General features: G+C 36.0%; 1 protein-coding gene and 1 long non-coding RNA gene across 2 annotated transcripts; both read left to right on the top strand.

Moving 5' to 3' along the window:
* Nucleotides 1–4,085: 4,085 nt before the first annotated feature.
* Nucleotides 4,086–10,044, top strand: LOC126699199 (uncharacterized). Its single transcript, XR_007646711.1, has 3 exons — nucleotides 4,086–4,159; nucleotides 4,256–4,320; nucleotides 9,063–10,044. It is a non-coding gene; the product is annotated as an uncharacterized LOC126699199 (long non-coding RNA).
* A 725-nt stretch (nucleotides 10,045–10,769) lies between these two features.
* On the top strand, nucleotides 10,770–11,153 carry LOC126701241 (extensin-like). Its single transcript, XM_050399344.1, has one exon. It carries the CDS (start codon nucleotides 10,770–10,772, stop codon nucleotides 11,151–11,153), a length of 384 nt encoding a protein of 127 aa, XP_050255301.1.
* Nucleotides 11,154–21,691: the final 10,538 nt, after the last annotated feature.

The following is a 21,691-nucleotide window of genomic DNA, read 5'->3' as shown; positions in this document are numbered from 1 at the left end:
TTATAAAGGTTTCGGAAAGTCTAAAAACCCTTTCAAACTGAGCTAGCACAAAGATAAGAATAAATGGGCTTGATCTGCTGATTTGGTAGAACAAAATTGGGCTTAATCTGCTGATTAGGCAGATCGACCCAGTTTCATCCAATGGTATGTTGGATAAAAATCCAATTGCAAATTTTCAAGAGTTGGCATCCAGCTAGAAATCATTATCCTACTTTTTTTTTTTTTTTTTTTGGGGGGTAAACTACAGAAATAGTCTCTATCATTTATACAATATATCAATTTGGTTCCTAACATTTTATTTGTGTCAATTTAATTTCCAACCTTTTAGTATTAGGTTTTTCTGCACCCTGCTGTTATTCTTTGGTTGAAAAAGCGTGACATGTCAAATAGAATAATAAAAAAATTTATTTATTTATCACATCATCTACCAACTGTACAGCCACGTCTTATAAAGAAATTTTGGACAACCTGGCAGCATTGTTGATTGTGATGAAGCCATCAAATTCACAACCCAAACTCGCCATTCCCATTCTCTGGCATATTCAACACAGTGAAAATAATTAATGTTTCCCCCAAAGCCAAATATTAAGATTTTGGATTGTTTTACAAATTTCGGTGCCATACATAAAAAACAATAATGAAAATTTGATGCTACGGTGGTAACAGACTATTTTGGATTGAACTTTTCACTCTCTTTTTTATTTTATTTGTTTGTGTGTTAAAAATCTGTAGATAGACCCTTCCATTTCTTTGACATTGCGATGGTCGCAGGATTGCAATGAAATCTGTGTTCTTCTCTTCTACAAAGCCCATATCTAATTTCCAATCTTAGGGCTTCACCAAATCGCAGTAAAATTTACACTGTTCTCTGCTACAAAACCCATATCTAATTTCCATTATATGGGGAACCGAACCTTCAGCCATCGGAGAGAAAGACCTCACCACTGGCCCTCGTGGCTCGACCTTGCAGTCTGCAACTTCAGTTTTCGCCGAGAGAGTTAGGTAGTGTGAGAGTGATAATAAGGGTGAGGTAAAGGTTCTAAGAGAAAGAGAGTGATGGGGATTTTGGTTTTTATTTATTTATTTTATTAACCTTTTACATGTAATGGTTGTGCAGTTGACAGTTGATGAGGCTAGTAAATAAATTTTATATTATTCTATTAGACATATCAGATTTTTCTATCCAATAAATAACGGCAAGGATCAAAATAACACAATATTAAAATGTTAGGAATTAAATTGACACAATTAAAAAGATAGAGACCAAATTAATATATGATGTAAAAGATAAAAACTATTTATGTAGTTTATCTTTTTTTTTTTTTTTTTTTTTTTAATTTTTATTTGCTTAATACAATTCATTTGCGAAACGAAATCTACACCCTTCATCATTCATTCGTAAGTCATAACTCATAATTTCTTAAAAAAAAAAAACTCATAATTGATAATATATACCATTAAAATACATATATATAAATAAATAATTAAAAAAAAAAAAAAGAGAGTAGAAGAATAATTGAAAAGAGTCAATCCGCCGCCCGCGGCTTCTGGAGTGTTCTATTATTATGGCTTCCACGGATTTATAGCCACCAATTCCATTCTCTGACCCAGTTACAAACACCCTCATCTTACTCATAGAGAGACAGAAACCCTTAGCTTGCCAAAAGATGAGAAATCGTGTCTATTGTGGGAGGTGAGAGCCTCCATTAGGTGGAGTAGATCCTGATGGGTAATTGACGCTTTGGAAGCCAAGAACTGATCTGGCAAGGAAATTAGTATAATCCAAACCAAGATTGTTTGTTCTCATCAAAGCCACGGGAGTAATGGCTGCTATTGTAGGTTGAGTAGAGGTTGATGATGAAGAAGAAGCACTCTCGGATGAGAAGTGTGGACGGGGAAGATCCATGTAGAGCCGTGGAGCAAATTGCTTGGCACGTGCTAATTCCATACGAAGGCACAGATTCTCACTCTCCAATGCAGCAATGTGTTGTGAAGAAGTCCTCGTAGTATCAATCAACTGATGGTGCAGAAGTTGGCACTCTGCCTCCAGACTTCTCAGGCGTTCTGTTTGGCTCACAAAGTTCATTCTTGAAATGCCTGACGAGCACTGGTTTTGCTCAAACGAAGCCCCTTCCTCGAAAAACATAGTCCCTGGCTGGTTTTCATGGAAGTAGCTCCAACTATGTCGCCCGCTGCATCTGGAAGGTCAATCCTCAGTGGTTTCACATGAATTAAGATCTAAAAGTATTTTGAACAAGAACACCAAGAACACCAATCCAGACTTAAGATCTCAAAATTGAAAACCAAAAACCACCGTCACTGCCACATTCACAAATTAAATAAAACAATTAAATTAACTTAATTTTTTTAATTTTCAGTATTTTTACCTTCTTCCACAAATAACATGTTTGATTGCCTTGTTAGTTGTTAAAAAAAAAAAAAAAAATCTCAGCAAACAATCTCTTCGTTCTTTTTTTAAAGAAAATGAAGGAAAACCCAAGGAAACTCACCAACGAATACCCATCTGAATCCAAATCAAAATTAAACTCCAAATCAAAACCCTTCTGAATCGAAACCCACAAAAGAAAACCACAAACAATCAATATCAATCCTCCTATGCCTTGATTGGACCAGATTTGAAACCACGAACACCCATTTAGCATATCTGAAACCCAAAAACACACAAGACCACCCATTTTGCCATCTAAATTGAAACCCAGTGGAGGCACGATGGAGGCCATTGCGAGGAGGAGGAGGCGGTGCTGTCCTTAAGGTCGGTGACAGATTTCGTCATCATTGAACGTTTTGGGTCTTTGATGATTTAGAGAGATAAAAAAGAAGAAGAGAAAGTTAGATCAAAATGTAGTGGCAAGAGAGGAATATATGTGTTTTTACCATCACCCAAAGTTGTCCACTAACCATTTCTCTAAGAATAATGAATTTGCTGCGAGTGGGGGAGGCAGAGGGACGAGGCTCTGTGCAAGAAGGACGAGGGTCGGATTTGGGTTTTCTGAGGATGGATTGCAGGTTTTCTGAAGATAGATTGCTGGGTTTGTGTTTGCATTCTTACTGATGTTTGGGTTTGGGTACAGAATGTGAGAGTCGAAAATTGAAGGAATCATGAATTTGAAGTTGGTGATTAATGTGGCATGACAGAAGGTTTAATAGAAATAGTTTATTTCTAAACAGGTTGGGAGGAAAATTACTCAAACCCATTCACTTGTACTTTTAATCGTGTGATTTTTTTAAAAACATGTGACTTATTTGAATAATATACTTCAATAGTTCTATAAATCATCACATAATGGATTGAGGAAAAATTGTGTTTTTTTATTTATTTTTAATTTTATTATTATTAAGTAAGAGATGGATATCTGAACTCTGACGGTGTTTGTTAGAAACATTAATAATTGTCAACTTTCTGTTTTTGTATATTAGTAAATCTTTTAGGAAAATTTTTATAGGAAAATAAAAAAGTAATTTTAACTTTGTGTATATGTGTGTGTATATATATATATATATATGCACTTTTTTTTTTTCACATAATAAGATAAAATTTTAACAGATAATGAGGCAAGAATGCCGGTGTAAACCTTAGATTCACTTAACAGTGTCCATGGACAATGTGGTATTTGATCTGAGATCAAAAAAATGAAAACAAGTTTGATAGTTGATCCTCATGGGGGCATGTGCCTCTAGCTCTAAGCTTGTTCGTTTAAGGGTCTTCCCTATAATGGCATCTAAAGACTAAAACACTAGAAGTCCACGATCCAAATAAAGATGACTAAATTTTGGTACTGGAACCGACATCTTGATCTTAAGTGGCTTCCTTTGAGATGTATTCGGATATTCCTCATTGTCATTGCACTTTCCAAGAAGCACCATATAATAAAACTAATTATATATGATAATAACAAGTCAATGTTTTTTTGTGAAACTAATAACAAGTCAATGTTCGCCCTCAAAAAAAAAAATAACAAGTCAATGTTCACATTATCACTAAGTCAAGGTTTCGTCGGTTGGACTACGGCTTTGCCGGGTCAATTTATATGTCTCAAAATGCCATTAAAGTTCAGAAAGATTAGGTTCATTTTATATTTTCGTACCTTCAATCTCTCATCAAATGCTAGCTACATCTATTCTATGGAGTATCTTTATTGTGAGTATACTGCAAAAAAATCTTCTGTGGCATTGAGGCGTTAATATCTTATATTATTTGTGTTATTAACAACTCTTCCTCTTGTTTCACTTGCAGCGTCAGAGGGTAAGGAGTAGGGACGATTGCCTCGTGATTAAAGCTACTGTTTATCAGCGAAAGCGGTACGTTCTTCAGACTCTAGGACATTTTTCCTTTTCTTTTTATTCTATTTTTCATTTTCACGAGAGCTAAACGGATTGAAACATGTGTCTAGAACCTGCTAGATCGTGTTCCTGTGCTGGAAAATTACGAAAATTTTCTGCATTGTATGGTTAAATGTAGTATGATATATATATATATTAGCTCATAGTATTTCACCCCCTTTCCAAGAGACATCCTAAAACCCCCCATGAATCAAGATTGTTGTGGATTAAATGTAGTACCTTCTAATTTAATTTTGACCAAACTTGATTAAGGCTTAGGGGTTTAAAATGTCGATGGTTTAATACAATTCGTTGGAATCAAATTAAGTTGTTAATAACCTAGGTTTGATTTGGTTTGGTCAGGGGAACAAGTTATTTTGATACCAATTAATTTAATATATTATTTTGGGGTTATCATTTTTTTTAAAGTGTGTGTATATATATATTTATTTATTTCTATGTTTATAAATATAGAAGTTGAAATATCATGTTTTATAGAACAAATATATTGACCGAGGTTCAATGGTTGAAACATCATGTTTAATAAATCCTCTTTAATTTTATTTTTTCGGTAGTGACCATAACATGCACTTGAAAATTTCCTGATACAATTAGTACATGATGGTATTAATTTGGAATATTTTAGGGGAACTTGTACTGATTTAGTGGTTGACGGCTCCACGTTATATAATATTTGCAATTTTGGTAAGAATGGCTATTTTTTATTCTCAATGTTATAACCTTTATAATCTTATATGTGTCCAAGTTTGAACTTTGAATAAGATTGATAACATAATATGTTTGGGGTTTGGAATGCCAAAAAAAAAATATATATATATATATATATATTTGAAATTTTTTAACACATCTCAAACCCACCCAGTTATCTTACTATGAGTTGGGTTGAATGAACACGGTTAGGTTAGTTAAACTAAATTTGAATATTTAAAATACTATTTAACTAAAATTAAAAAAAAATTATACCAAATTAAATAACATTTAAAAGAGAAACATATTTACTTATTATAAGAAATCCTTGTTTCTATGTCAATAAAATAATAATAATAATAATAAGAGAGGTGTTACGTCTATAATATTTTTACAACAAATCATAAATGGTTAGTTGTTATTGGTACAAATTTGATTAGTTGTTGTTATTGGTTAAATTTGGTTAGTTGTTATTGGTTAGTTGTTATTAAAGGTATGTTAATAATTTTAAATTTTAAATGTATAGATAGGCCTTGTTTAATTAGTATTTAAGGTCTAAAACCCAAATCCTTCATCAACACAAGGGCGTTTAAAATTTGAGCCTAGGCCCATTTGGAAAGTCTCAACCCAAGTGTTTGGTTGGGTTTATAGAGGCAAAGACCTATTAGGGCCCGTTCCGTACAACTTATTATTATTTTCCCTAATTTTTAAACAATGGGCTATTTAAAAAAGTTGTACTCGGAAAATAATGAGATTTAGAAAGCTATAAATTGAAAAGATTGATATGTCTTAAAATGGAAAGACTTCTAAGCTTAAAGTTGATTGCTTTTGGGTTGCCTGTTGAGTTGGGAGAAAAATGAATGGTATTCTAACACTCCGTTTGGGGGGAGGTTCAAAATGGATGGGATGAAAAACATTATTTAGAATATTTATTTCATTCCCTTGTTTGGAAGTTTATTTGGGGGGAAATGAAATGAATAGAACCATAGAAGGGAACAATCATTCCTCCACACACACACACATACATATATATATATATATATATATATAAAGCTAAAACTGTGAGAAAATCCAATTAGATTCTAAATTGGATTTCAATTAAAGTTCAATTTTGCGCCTTGTGTTCTATTCAAGATTTTAACTCTTTGTGCTAAGTTAATTACTCATTAAAAGAAATATGAAGAGTCTAATATAAAATGAAGTATATAAAAAAAACCAACCATACACCTAATCTAATCATCTTATTGTATAAATACCTATGATCTAAACCACTTTAAGGTTGATCTTGGGATAATATGTAGAATTTCATGGACCATGTAGTATGGTAGAATCACTCATGTGTGTAACTAATAAGTTTTGTTTTAGTATCCAAACAAATTATAAATATTTGTTATTGACCAAATTATAAGTAAATACAAGTTAATTAATTAGGATCAAAACACTTCCTTGAAATTGTATGATTGATTTTTTTTTTTTTTTTTTTAAGTGCTAACAAAAAATTACATGAAATTATCTTGGTTTAAGTTAAAATAAAAATACCATCTAAAAATATTAAAATACGATAGCTAAACATATGATCAACAAATCTTTTTTTCTTTTTTTTTTTTTTGGTAAAGAGTGTACAAATCTTAGTGTATGTTGTAGCCGCACTATGGGTCCGTTTGGATTGAACTTATTTTTGCTGAAACTGAAAACTGAAACTGAAAACACTGTAGCAAAATAATTTTTAAAGGTGTGAATAGTACTGTGAGACCCATTTTTAATGAAAAAGTTGCTGAAAAGTGTAATTTGTGGGATTCGTGAATAGTGCACGAAACACTGTTCACAGTTGACAAGTCAACTATTGCGGGCTGCACCAAAAAAAAAAAAAAAAAAAAAAAAGAGCTGAAACGTGATTACAAAACGCAAACGGGCATTTCAGCCGAATCCAAATAGCCACTATGTGCGGGTCACATGCTAGCTCTCTTAAAACTCAAAACCTTCAAAATTTTATCACCCCAAGATTTGGGAGGAATCAAAGAGAATTGAATTAAGTTTAATTAAATTTTACTAAAACTCTTCAAATACCTCTATTTTTAATATAATAGTAATGTTGTTATAAAATTATTCATTTTATTCCTTCTAATATTACTCCAAAATAAGGTTACTTATATTTTATTCATTTTCATTAAGGACGAACTTAGTTGGGGGTCCAAAGGGGCCTAGCCCCCCCTGGCCCTATAGGGCGATAAAAGAGTAGGTTATTTTCTATTAATTTATATATTAAACACTTCAACTTTTTTTTTTTTTTTTTTTTTGTATCCTTTCATAAGTATATGCTAATAATTAATAACTAAATTATAACTAAACTTATAATTTTCGTTAATTAGATAAAATAATTTTCATCTAGATTAATTAAATTTGTTAAAAATTATATATAAATTAACTCCACTATAAAATTGATTATATTATCAATAATTTACAAATAATAAATTAGATCTTATTACCTTATTTACAAATTTATATCTAGGTGACGGCAATCCAAAACCATAATTTTGTCATGCACAAAGATCTTTCATCGTACGGTGCCAAATTCAACAAAGTGTTGGCAAATTCATTTATTTTTCTGTAGCCTCATTTTCTCAAGCGTATAGAATTTTTATTAAATTAGAACACAATTTACACTGTTTATCTCTCCACCTGTGTCTCTCAGGATCACTCGTTTTCATGTTCTAATTTTTTTTTTTTTATTTGAAATAGAATTTTACTCTAGTATAATCTAAGTATATATATATATATTTGTGTGAAACTCTCTCTTGAAGATTTGAATCCCGATACTTACTCTCCATACTTTACAAATACTTATATTTGTAAAATGACTATCGCGCCAAAAGTGCGCTGTGGTACTCGACTTCATATCTAATTAATCCAGCATAATTTACAATTATTTAGAAAATAAAAAGCTTATAACTTGTTTGGTAATCCAAACCAAGGATAATTTTTCTTGATTCACAACCGTCAAAACTAAACGATACGTACAGTTTAGTTTTTCTTTTTATAATTAATTAATTATTCAAACATCGCGGGCTAGACTAACTGGTGATTGGCACGAGAGTCAGACTCTCGGGATTTTGGGACAGTTAGGAAGATTCTAGGTTATATATATATATATATATATATAACTGTGCGTAGGCCTCATATGTGCTCATATGGAATGCTCTTAGTGACTCAGCAACAACTAGGATACCTGGTGTGGAAGATTAGTAATAGCTCATAGCAGTATGGTGATACAACTTGTTAGAATGTGAAAATATTGGTAAAATTTCTAGTTTATTGGTTTGCATTACTTATATGTGGCTATAATGGCTTTATCATTTACACCCAATGGTGAAGCTAATTTTATATATATATTTTTTCCAGGGTCTAAGCTAAATGTATTAATAATTTTTAGATTCACACACACATACATATATATATATATATATATATATATATATAAATAAAGTATAAATGCCTCTAACATGATTCATTAAGTAATGTATTATTTTTTCTTTTCTTTTTTTTTTTTTTTTTTGAGAGGGAACGTATTATTTATTCTTACATAAGAAAAACTTTATAAAGTTGGTTTTATATAATTTGAGGCAAACATATTCTTTCTTTAACTCATGTGTAATTATTCTTTGAATTTTTAAATCAAGGTTTTTTTTTTTTTTTTTTTTTTTTTTTTTTTTTTTTTTTATAAATATTATTAAATGAGTTAAAGATTACAATTAATATTATTTTATATGCCTTAGAGCACCCGCAGCAGATGTGCTAAATGTGCCAAATGCCAAATTTTTGGCACATTTAGCACACCAAACACAAAAACGAAGCTTTATCAGATGTTCCAAATGGTAAAATTTATACCACATATGAACAGTACCGTTGCAAATTTGCAACGGTACGGACGAAATGTGGTATAAATTTATTATTTTTTTATTCGGTTTTTCTCTCTCCTCTCACTTTTTTAATTGATTTTTTCTCTCCCCAACCAGTGATGTTTCCTCTCCTCACGAACACCTCTCCTCACAATCGGTCTCTCTCTCCCAAACCGGTGTTCTTTCCTCAAATCAAACCCAGAAATTCTTTCTTCAAATCCAAAAATCAAACCCAAAAATCCTCAAATCCAATTCCTAGTTTAAAACAAAACCCAGAAATGGAATCCTCACAAACCCAGAAAGAACAAAGGAATCGGCGATGGAGGCGAGGTAGAGCTTGGTGCCAGGGACGGCGAAGCCATGAAGATCGGTGTGCGAGCAATAAGCGAGGTTCGTGAGGGCGAGGTCTGCCACCGGAGTGTTCGTCACGATTATGGGATTGGAATCGACGTGGCCATCGACGTTGAGGTGAGATTGGAATCGTGGGTTGCCGGTGCTAATGGGTTTTGGTTGCCGGTGCAAGTGGATTCGGGGCTTTGGGTTGGCGGTGCTAGTAGTTTCGTGGGTTTGGGTTGCCGGTCTAGTGGGTTTTGGTTGTGTTTTCTGGGTTTGAGTTGGTTGTGTTTTCTGGGTTTGAGTTGCTGTTTTCTGGGTTTGATTCATGGATTTTCTGTGTTTTCTGGGTTTTAATGGGTTTTGTGGTGGGCGGTGGTTTTGTTTTCAATTTTTTGTTTTGCAATGGATTGTGGCTGCCACGATGGTTGTGTTTTCTGGGTTTGAGTTGCTGTTTTCTAGGTTTGATTCATGGATTTTCTGTGTTTTCTGGGTTTTAATGGGTTTTGTGGTGGTGGCGGCGGCGGCAGCGGTGGCGGTGGTAGCGGCGGCGGCAGCAGTGTGTGGTTGTTAATTACTGTGTTAGATATATTATTTTATTGTATTGTTTATATTATTTTAATGTGTAGTAAATATTATTTTAATGTATAGGATTGAATGATAAAACATCTGATAAATGGGATGTTGTAAAATGATGTGGTAAAATAATAAAGTAGGTCTTTAGTGTGGCAAAATGGCATAAATTATACCACAGCTGCTGTGGATGCTCTTAATATGTACAATGTAATATAAGGGACATATGATAATAAAAAAACTACTTGATTTTTTTTTTTTTTTAATTATGGATGATAAAGTAGAACATGTTACAAGCTTTTAATCATAAAAATCATAGAACATTTTATTATAATACAAAAAAAAAAACAAAAAAAAAAAATCATTCATTCCCACATCCCTAACTCTATAAATACAAAATGAAAAAAAAAAAGTTGGGAAAGAAAAAAAGATTTACTTATATATTTTGAGACTATATACTTTAATTTCTTCTAAAATTAACAAATCATATATGGCAAAAAAGTAAATATTAAAAGAAAAGTACAATAATCCTTTAATTGAGTGTTTGTACATTTAAAAAAAAAAACATATGAGGGAGGGCCAATAAGTATAATTTAAAGTGAAGGGAGTGGGGGAGAAATATGCAAAGCCATATATAATATTACTTTTTGACCAATGTTTAGCAATATCGTTGGTAAAGACTAAAGAGTACACATAATGTCGTAATAGTTAACGTTTGGGCACCTAGTTTGCCATGCTCGTGCTCTCTCGCTCTTACTTCAACTCTATATATATCCCCCAGTCTCCAGCTGAACTTTCACAGAACAAATCCTAACGAGTTCTTCAATTTCTTTGATCACAAAAACACCTCGTCCTCCATTCCCATCAAATCTTTCCATCTTTGAAATTTTCTTTGATCCAAATCTTCGACTGGAACTGATGGCTTATCCAACTGGACCTGGTCATGGGGTTGTGGGTGCATATCAACACCAACCTGCACCTACTTATGGCGGATATCCACCTCCACCTGCACCTGCTTATGGCGGCGGATACACATACCCACCTCCACCTGCTTATGGCGGCCAATACACATACCCACCTGCACCGGCTTATGGCTGTGGAAACCCACCTGCACCGGCTTATGGTGGCGGGTACCCAACTTTTGTTCCTGCACCATATGGTCCATATATGCCATACACTGCTCCGGCTGCACAGCCAAATAGTCCTATCATTTCTGGTACTGTGGCAGAAGTGATTGAATCGCTGGCCATAGGTATGTTCAGGGGTGCAGTCACTAATACCTTGTTTGGTGATGGTAATTAATGGTTCCAATTTCTGATTTTAGTCCCTAGGATTGTTTTATGTTTTGAGTGATGCTTTATGTTTCGGGCTTTTGTTTTTATATTTTGATTGTATATATTTAGGTCTTATGATTGTACCTTTGAATTGCTGAGGGTTTGGAGGGAGGGAGAGGAGAAAGGAAATATGGTTGAAATATCCTAAAGATCAATACATTAAGCCACTTTCCTCTCTAGTCTTCCCCATCTGAAACCTCCATATTAGGTTTGGGTGAAGTTAAAACTTTGTAATTTCTATTTGGAAGGTTGTAATATTGTTGGGTATGAAAATAAAAGTATGGTTGTGTTTGTAATTTCTGTTCCGAAGGTTGTTAATTATTTGATTGTTGGTTAATTATGAAATAGAAGTATGGGTTTGTGTTTTGTAATTTCTTTTGGATGTTATATTTGAGAGACAGGATACAGTACTTCATCTTCTCTAAGCTCTGTAAAATTCATCTTTGTAATTTTTGTTTTGACCTTTGAAGAAAACTTATTTTCTATGGTTTGTACACAATTTATTCTTTTTTATTTATTTAATTAATTAGAAAGAGTTTCACACTATTTATCCATTCTGTTTTATTATTTTGGATGTTCTCAAATAATTTTCTGGGTATTGAATCCCTGATATGTGTGAAGGGGAATGATGCTAACAATTTCATATGGAATAGATATTGGACTTGTTGGTTTGAGATGTTGGGGGATTTGTTTTCCTTTTTTTTTTTAATAATCATTTTCCTTTTCCTTTATGTAATACAATTTTGACGTTTTTGTGAGTTACATTTTTTTGTTTGGGGGGGGGTTAGGATTTAATTTTAGGTTTAAAATCCTGCAAGGATTCTTTGTACCCTACAATTATAAATCATAATTTTTTTAAAAAGTGAAAAAGTAGGTAATACCACATTAAACATGATCCTAGCTAGCTAATAATTTAGCCCAACTAATCTTGGCGATCGAAACAAGATTCCAATAATGGGAAAAAAAAAAGTGATGGAAGATATCCACCCTTGCCGTGCACCAACACTACCGCTGCTGGCATTTTTTTAAGTAAATATTGTGACATATGTGGTTTGGTTTAGGGGCTATTAATTAAAAGCTTGTCAGTTTGGACAAATTAAGTTGTTATTTTGGATTTGCACTGGGTTTGGGGGAGTGTAGAACGTGGCGATCTTAATTGGTTGTTGGGTGAAAGAAAAAGGGTCTTCAAGTTTCTTATATATGTTGGTTAATTGTAAAGGTAAAAATACTAAGCACAAACAAAGTGAAGCAATGGGTATGCCGACGGAGGTGGTGCCCTGGTGGAAAGATGGTGTATATATTGCTCTAGATTTTAGGACCCAAAAAAAGAGGGAGAGCAAGATTAAAACCACTATATAAGCGACTAAACGAGGGTTGTGTTTAATACGAACTTACCTATTCTTTGATTTGTAAAAGAATCTGATTTGGAGAAAATAGAATTGTACATAATTGGAAATTGTGATGGGTAATTATAAGTTTATATTGTACTAATAATGTAAACTAAGAATTTTTCATTTTCAAATTTATTTAGGTTTTATAAAGAATACTTGTAGAGTTTAAGTCCTTATTAATCCCCAAAAGATAAAAGAATTTAAATCTTTATCTTTATTTAAATGGCTTGAAGTTGGTTGGCCGTTTTCATTAACGTAGACGTGACTTAATTTGGTACTTTCCTTCTGATTTGGATTTTGGACGTACTGAGTTTAGGTAATATACTAATATATTGTCTACAAAAGTAAGAAAAAGACTATATGTGCCGACCAAGAATCTGAAAAATGCTTGTATGAGCTTGGACTAATTGAGCTCTACCTGTTTTTGGATAGAATCAGCACGCAATACATTGACTGTTAGGTGCGTATATAAGACCTTTTCTACTATATATATGGCACAAAGTCTCTATATTTTTGAACTCACAAAAAGAACTTAGTTTTTTTTTCTTTTTTTCAAATGAATATTTGGTATGTTCAGGGATTTGGTGATGTCCCATGATGCTCTTGAACTTGGTAGTGTGGGGCTTATCTTTTCCATCGTAACTCACAAGTTGTGCCTTGACCAATAGCGTTTCTTTTTTATGGTTTGCGTTTCGTGCTCAGTTCCGACGAGGTAGGAGGTCTCTAGTCTCTACGGCTGTTGCAGTGACGGTTACGTATGCCCACTCAGCTCAGCGACTACAACTGAAGGTGTTCTTCGTTTGCTGATGCATCAGTCTAACTAACCTAGACTCTCACCGCAATAAAATACACAAAGAAATGTCAAACCTAAATAACATAACCAGTCATTGTGGTGTGGAAATATGTCTTTTTGGGTATAAAACGACTTCATCATTCATCAAAAATTCAAAATAGCTAGTAGAAATAGCTGGAATAAAAGAGGTTAGCTTCACGGCATACACATCAGTTGAACCCATTAAATAAATAGATAAATAAACTCTAGTCATCAACGCAGACCAAGCATGAAAACAGTAAACACGTATCAGTTTTAAATTTATCAACTTTTTGTTGGTGAACTCAGAAGTAATTAAGGAAACCGTGGAAAGGAAGTAAGGAACATAATTCGCTATGAGTCTTTGTCATATTGATTGTAATCCTTTCATACTATATATGTTTGAAGGAATTTCATGACATTATTACCCACTCATCTTCATTTTCCGTTGAATGATACAACTACTGGTACACGCTGTTACAGATTCCACCTTATAGCTCACTTCCCAACCCATGACAAACATAAGGTGCCAGATTAAAGTAGTTCTACGTACCCTATTAATACCGAGATCACATCTTTATTTGATTTAGATGATCACCCACTACATAAGCTTTAAAGTGTTCTATATAAACAATCCCACGAAGTTATTTATGATGTTAGCATGTCCAACTAGAGTCGAATCAAGTTGTGAAGTTGAGAACCACTTCTAGTAGATAACTTTACTTATACATGTCAAAACCAATAACATGGTCTTAAGAACATAAGGAAAATAGAGAATTCCTATAAAAATAATTAGTTGAAGAAGGTTGAATTAAATCTATTGCTTAATAGTACATAAATAATTATAAGCATATATATGTCAAGAATCTAATTCAAGACTCACGCTCATTTCATTAAACTTCTAATAAGATTAGCACTTGTACCCTTTTTCCCCTCAAGGTTGAATATAATTCAAATTGTCACACAGTAAAATCAAAATTAACATGAAATTAAATAGTTAAAATTTTCAAACTCTCAGTACAATGTTTTATAGGATTGCCGCATAGAGAATGTTAGAAATACAGAATAATTGTATTGTATTTCATGAATAAAAGAATATACATCACTGCCTTTATATAGGAGGCATATGTGTGCAGTACAAGTAGAGTGTAGTACAAGTACAAGTGTGCTATACAAGTAACCTAATTGGGCCTAAAGCCCATAACACAATACACGTTAACAGCCCCCCTCAAACTCAAGGTGGATGTGAGACCAACTTGAGGTTGTCAACCAAATCACGAGTGCGTCCCTTAGGAAGTGACTTGGTGAAGATATCTGCAAGTTGATCTTTGGAGGAGACGGAGAAAAGCTTAAGAGCACCATGGACAAGATGATAACGGATAAAATGACAATCAATCTCGATGTGTTTAGTCCGTTCATGAAAGACATCATTATGAGTAATATGAATGGCACTCTGGTTGTCACAATAAAGGGGAGTAGCAGAGGAGGTAGACACACCCAAATCCTTAAGGAGCCATCGTAGCCAAAGGAGCTCAGATGTGGTATCAGCAAGAGCACGATATTCTGCTTCAGTACTGGAGCGGGCCACAAAAGTTTGTTTCTTGCTTCGCCAAGAAATCAAAGAAGAACCAAGGAGAAAACAGTAACCTGTAGTAGACCTGCGATCAGTAGGATCTCCTGCCCAATCAGCATCAGAGAATGCACGGAGTACAAGAGGAGACTGAGCTGAGTAGAAAAGGCCATGAAAGAGGGTGCCCTTCAAGTATCGAAGAATGCGCAGAACAGCAGCATAGTGAGTTGATCGTGGAGCAGACAGATACTGGCTCACCTGATGAACAGCATAGGAGATGTCTGGACGAGTAACTGTGAGATAAACTAGGCTGCCAACCAATCGTCTGTAAAGAGAGGGATTAGACAATGGTTTCCCCCCTGAGGGAGTCAGATGCGCATTAAGCTCAACTGGAGTGTCAACAGTCTTGCTATCAGTGAGTCCAGCTCGAGACAAGAGTTCAGAAGCATACTTAGCTTGAGTAAGATAAAGTCCATCAGTAGAATGAGTGATTTCAAGACCCAAGAAGTAGCTGAGATGTCCAAGATCTTTCATCTCAAATTGCTGACTGAGAAAATCCTTGAGTTCTTGAATGCCAATGAGGTCATCACCAGTTATGATCATATCATCCACATACAGGAGAAGCAAAATAGTGCCTTTGTCAGTGCGACGAAGAAATAAGGCAGAATCATAATGACTGGCCATGTAACCCAAATGAGAGATGGTAGAGCTGAATTTGGCAAACCAAGCTCGGGGAGCTTGTTTAAGGTCATAAAGTGCACGTCGAAGGTAACAAACCTTGTTTGAGTCAACAGAGAGACTAGGAGGAGGTTGCATATAAAATTCTTCATGTAAATCCCCATTAAGGAATGCATTTTTGACATCCATCTGAAAAAGATCCCATTTACGGGCAGCAGCAACAGCTAAGAGGGCACGGACAGATGAGATACGAGCAACCGGAGCAAAGGTCTCTTCATAATCAATCCCATACTCCTGTGTAAAGCCTTTTGCAACAAGACGAGTTTTGTAGCGCTCAATGGACCCATCAGAGCGAGTCTTAATCTTGTAGATCCACTTACAACCAACCACAGATTTCCCGGGAGGGAGTGTCACCAAATCCCAAGTACGGTTTTTAGATAATGCATCAAGTTCTTCTTTCATTGCAATCTGCCATAAAGGGTCAGTGGAAGCCTCACGATAGGTGTGAGGCTCATGTAATGTAGCAAGAGCAGTGTAACAATGATAGTCAAGTAAATGTGTAGGAATAGATCTTACTCGAGTTGAGTGACGAGGTGGAATGTCTTGTGCAAGATCTTCAGGCGGAGCAGGAGCAGGGGACCCAAGCTCAGGGTTGGGGTTGGGTAGCTCGTCTTCAACCTGTTCATCTTCCACCTGTTCATTAAAGGGTGAACTAGGAAAGGGATCAGTGATATCTGGTGGTTGGACAGAGAAGTCTACAAGAGAATCAGGAGCAACTACAGGAGGATCAGGAGCATCTACAGAAGGAATATGTGCCTCATCTGGAAAAAGATCTAAAACAGAGGAGGAAGATAGGGAGGCACGAAAGTGAGAGAGCTCGACAAAGAGGCGATGTTCCCAAAAGACAACATTGCGAGAACTACGAAGACGATGAGAGACAGGGTCATAACACCGATACCCCTTTTGAGTTTCGCCATAGCCAAGAAAACAACAAAGCCTTGACCGAGGCTCAAGTTTGTTATGCTCATGTGGCTGAAGAAGAACGAAACAAGCAGAACCAAAAGAGCGAAGGTGGTGATAGTCTGGACATGACCCAAAAAGGCGCTCATATGGAGTTTGATTTTGGATAACCGGACTCGGAATGCGATTAATAGTATGAACAGCATGAAGAGCAGCTTCGCCCCAAAAAGGAGCAGGAACTTTGGCAGAGAGAAGAAGAGCACGAACAGTGTCAAGAATATGACGAAGTTTCCGTTCGGCTCGACCATTTTGCTGAGAGGTACCTGGACAAGTTAGTTGATGAACAGTGCCATAGGAATGCAAAACAGCTTGGAAAGCATATTGAGTATATTCAAGAGCATTATTAGATCGAAAAATTTTGATGCGTTTGGAAAACTGAGTTTCAACCATTTTTGCAAAATTAGAATATACTTGCAATAATTCAGAACGATGTTTCATATTAAAAATCCAGCTATAGCGAGAGTAATCATCAACAAAGACAACAAAATATCGAGACCCACCAATACTAGAGACAGAAGAAGGGCCCCAAACATCAGAATGAATAAGGTCAAAGATATCAGTGGATATTGATTCACTAGTATTGAAAGGCAAAGCTGGTTGTTTTCCTAGTTGGCACGAAACACAATCAAAATTTTTCGTAGACACTGAACCTAACAAACCTCTAGAAGCTAATTGTTGTACCCGAGAGGAAGATGCATGACCAAGTCGAGCATGCCAAAGTGCAAGGGAAGGAATTGAAGAAGCAGTAGCAGCTGCAGCAACAGAAACTGGAGCAACAAGTGGAAGACGAAGGTTGTCCACGGTAAACATACGCCCAACTCTGGGACCAGTCCCAAGCTCCTGTCCCGTCCTCGGATCCTGCACAATACACCCAGAATAATCAAAGATAATGCGATAACCCAACTCAGCTAATTGTCCAACAGAAAATAAATTATAAGAAAGGTCAGGAACATTAAAGACTCCAGGAACCGAGAGATTGGAGGTCGCAATGGAACCTATATTATGACCAGACATTGTGGAACCATTTGCTGTGCGAATATTAAGAGGGTGCGGTGCAGGTTTAAGGTCAGAAAATAAGGACGAGTGAGGTGTCATGTGATTGCAACAAGCAGAATCCATAAGCCAAGAGGTAGGAGACATACCAGATAAAGCTGAGAGAGAAGAGGAATAAGATGCATTACCAACCGTACGAATGACATTGGCGATGATATTTGTAAGGTCATCTCTGGAAATGGTGAAAGTGGATCCAGAAGACTGAGACTTTGCAGAGACGGGAGCCATAGGTTGGACACTCTCAGTGTTTGCAACAGTAGCAGCAGAGATGGAAACAGCTGATTTGTTGCGTTGATAGCAAGTCTCAATATTATGGCCAAATCGTTTGCAAAAATTGCAAAAACGTTTGTTGGATTGTCGGCGACGATTGTTGCAAGAGGAAGAAGACTTGTCCTTATTCTTCATTTTGAAGCAAAATATGCAAAAATAGACTGCAAAAATGAAATCTACGCGAAAAACTGGGTAAGGAGAACCTGGACAGAAAAAGTCAACTCTGGAAAAGTCAACGGTCAAAGTCAACGGTCAACAGCTGGTCAACGGTCGGTCAACGGTCAACAACCAGCAGATGACGTCACAGGATGACGTGGCGATGACGTCAGCAGAATAGTGGATGCTGACGCAGTTAGGGCTGACGTGGCAGAGGGGATGACGTCAGCAGACCAGTTCCGGCGCGTGAGAGCGCGTGGCAGCGCGTGGCAGATCGTGGAGGCGCGTGGCAGGCGCGTGAGAGCGCGTGGAAGCGCGTGGAGGCGCGTGGCAGGCGCGTTTAGCGCGTGATCAGCGTCGCAGCAGCTTTGAGCGGCGCGTGCGGTCTCCGATGGAGTCGAGGCTTCCACGATTGTGTAGATCGGCGCAGGACGATCTCAGTGGTACCTTCAAAAATAAAATCGGAGCAATATTCGTGGCAGCGATGACACGTGCAGTGTTCTGTGCGGTGTTGGACTCCTCAACGACAGCGGCTGCAGGTCCGGAAACCAAGGACGACGGCTGGAAGACGTCGGAGTTTCAACGGCGAGAGGCTGCGGCGACTGCTGTGATAGCGGAAGCGATGTTGAGAGTGAAGTGACACCAATACAGACAAGACTGCTAAGAAAAGGTCAGAGCAGTGGCTCTGATACCATGTTAGAAATACAGAATAATTGTATTGTATTTCATGAATAAAAGAATATACATCACTGCCTTTATATAGGAGGCATATGTGTGCAGTACAAGTAGAGTGTAGTACAAGTACAAGTGTGCTATACAAGTAACCTAATTGGGCCTAAAGCCCATAACACAATACACGTTAACAGAGAAAAATAGAAGAAATCTCTTTTAAATAAAAACTTCTATATTACCTAAATGGATCTTCTTTGAAAACCACATCCCATTTGGTTCACTTAGCAGAAACAATTCACCGTAATATTGAGTGCTAACATCATGCACCTCTGCATGGGAAATATATTCTTCTTCATTCCACTTGAAGTTTTTAAAAAATCTGTCGGTTGATAAGCATTCCCAGCTCCTGCAATGCTACACATATATAGAAGCTAGTACCATACGTATCAAAAACTAAGATGAAAAGGAAAAAAACGTATATGTACTTTATGATCATCATTCACGATTTAGTTCAAAATGTACCTTTAAGGCTTTAACAGCAGTGGTAAATGAATACACAGAGGGGTCAATTTCATTTACGAAAAATGATGGAACAATTTCAAAGAAATATTGAATTAAAATGCAGATGTGCATGAAAGAAAGTGGTATAACCTCTTAAAGGGTAGCCAGCAGATGAAGAAGCGATACTTGAAATGGTTTCTTGTATTGAGTGGAATTTACCATGAATGTAAAAAAAAAAGTACCGCATCATTATACTTTGCAAGTGTTTAATATTTACCTGTAAAAAAGAAACGCTAACCATTTATTGAACCATTGATATTTTTATTGAAAATATCAGAAGGTATCAACCAATTAAGTATAAGCTTCTTCACAAACATTCATTAATATGTCTCCATAGGCTTTTTTTTTTTTTTTTTATGAACCAGTCTCCATAGGCATGTTAGTTATGTTAATTAAGGAGTGTCAACCTTCTATTTTAATTATTTGATATTAGCTTCTATTAAACCAAACATGTTTGGTGGTTAGCAATCCAAATGAAATCATTGAAGTTCTCTTTTGTCATTTTTATGTGAATTATGTCACCGCATTAAGTGATTAAGAGGCTTAATTACCGCAATCCGCATAGGGTTTATTACAATTATTATTAATAACTCTTTAGGAGTTGTTTATATTTTATCTTATTTACTTAAAGGATGATAAATTAATAAAGACAACTACAAACCTATTAAATTCTAACAGTGAACACGTTGAATCATTGGAGATTTTTTTTATTAAAAAGTTTGACTAAGTCATTAAAATAGAAAGCATATTTTTAATTTTTTATGGAGGACCATTGCATATCCATTCATCTAATTCCGGTCTCCACTCCATCCTACAGTTCTTTTTTATTTTTATTTATTTATTTAAAAGATCCATCTTACCATTCTAGTGAAGTCACAGGTAAAAAAACGGCCTCTATCAACATGGAAAAGTTTAGGATCACATAATTTTTATAATTTCTTGCCACAATTGTGATGTGACAGAATGTAATTGGTAAAGAAAAAATGATGGATCTATATATAAATGATAATTAACTATTCATAATCTATCAAGTCAGAATTGTGATAAAAAAATTATAAAATAATTTATGGTCTTCATGCTACTCCTTTCGTCAGTGACACAGGCAGTGATGTCATCAGAAAACTTCCACAGTCAAAAACTTCCATTTAGAGCATCCACAGCAGATGTGGCAAAAATTATGCTATTTTACAACATCAAAGACCTGCTTTATTATTTTACCACACCATTTTACAACATCCCATTTATCAGATGTTTTATCATACAATTCTATACATTAAAATAATATTTCCTACACATTAAAATAATATTTCCTACCCATTAAAATAATATATACAACTCATCAAACACAATCAACAGCCACTGCAAACCACCAACAGCCACCATCACACAACCACCACACAACCACCACCACTTTGATTGATCAATACCCAGCCACAGCCACGGCCCTACGCCGCCACTGCACCACCACGACCCAAACAATCAACGACACAAACCCATTACAAAATCACCCTAAACAACCACGGCCCCACGCCGGACCCCATTACAAATCACCCCAACAATCAACGACACCAACCCAAGCACAATCACCGCCACTGCACCACCACGACCCAAACAATCAACGACACAAACCCAGGCACGATCGCCGCCACTGCACCACCACGACCCAAACAATCAACGACACAAACCCATTACAAAATCACCCCAAACAACCACGGCCCCACGCCGGACCCCATTACAAATCACCCCAACAATCAACGACACCAACCCAGGCACGATCGCCACCTTGGCCCAATCGGTCCACCCGATCGTGTTGAAAGCGAGAGCGAAGAAGAAAGCGAGCGCGATGAGCCACGGGATCGGATCTCCGAAGGCGGAGAACGCGGCGGCGAACGTCAGAGTCTTGGTGAGCACGGAGGCGCCGAGGTCGAGCAGGGCGACGGTGCCGAGAGAAACAGGGAGTGGGAGACGGAGAGACAGAGTGAGGTTTGAGAGGAGAGGAACCGGAGACTGAGAGAGAAGAGAAAAGAAAAAAAATGAAGGGAGAGGAGAGAGAAAAAGAATATAAAACAATAAAAATTTTTACCACATTTGTCCGTACCGTTGCAAATTTGCAACGGTACTGTAGCTATGTGGTATAAATTTTGAGATTTGGCACATCTCATAAATGATCATTTTTGTGTTTGGTGTGGTAAATGTGCCAAATATTTGGTATTTGGCACATTTACCACACCTGCTGTGGGTGCTCTAAGAATACTGCACGGCTCAAACAGTAATTACTCCTTTGAGAGTGAATTTTAAAAAGCGAAAATATCAAAAGTCAAAGT

This window comes from Quercus robur, chromosome 9 (genome assembly GCF_932294415.1).
Source record: "Quercus robur chromosome 9, dhQueRobu3.1, whole genome shotgun sequence".
NCBI lineage: Eukaryota > Viridiplantae > Streptophyta > Magnoliopsida > Fagales > Fagaceae > Quercus > Quercus robur.
Note: the sequence above shows the minus strand (reverse complement) of the source record. Positions and strands in the feature narration are given on the sequence as shown.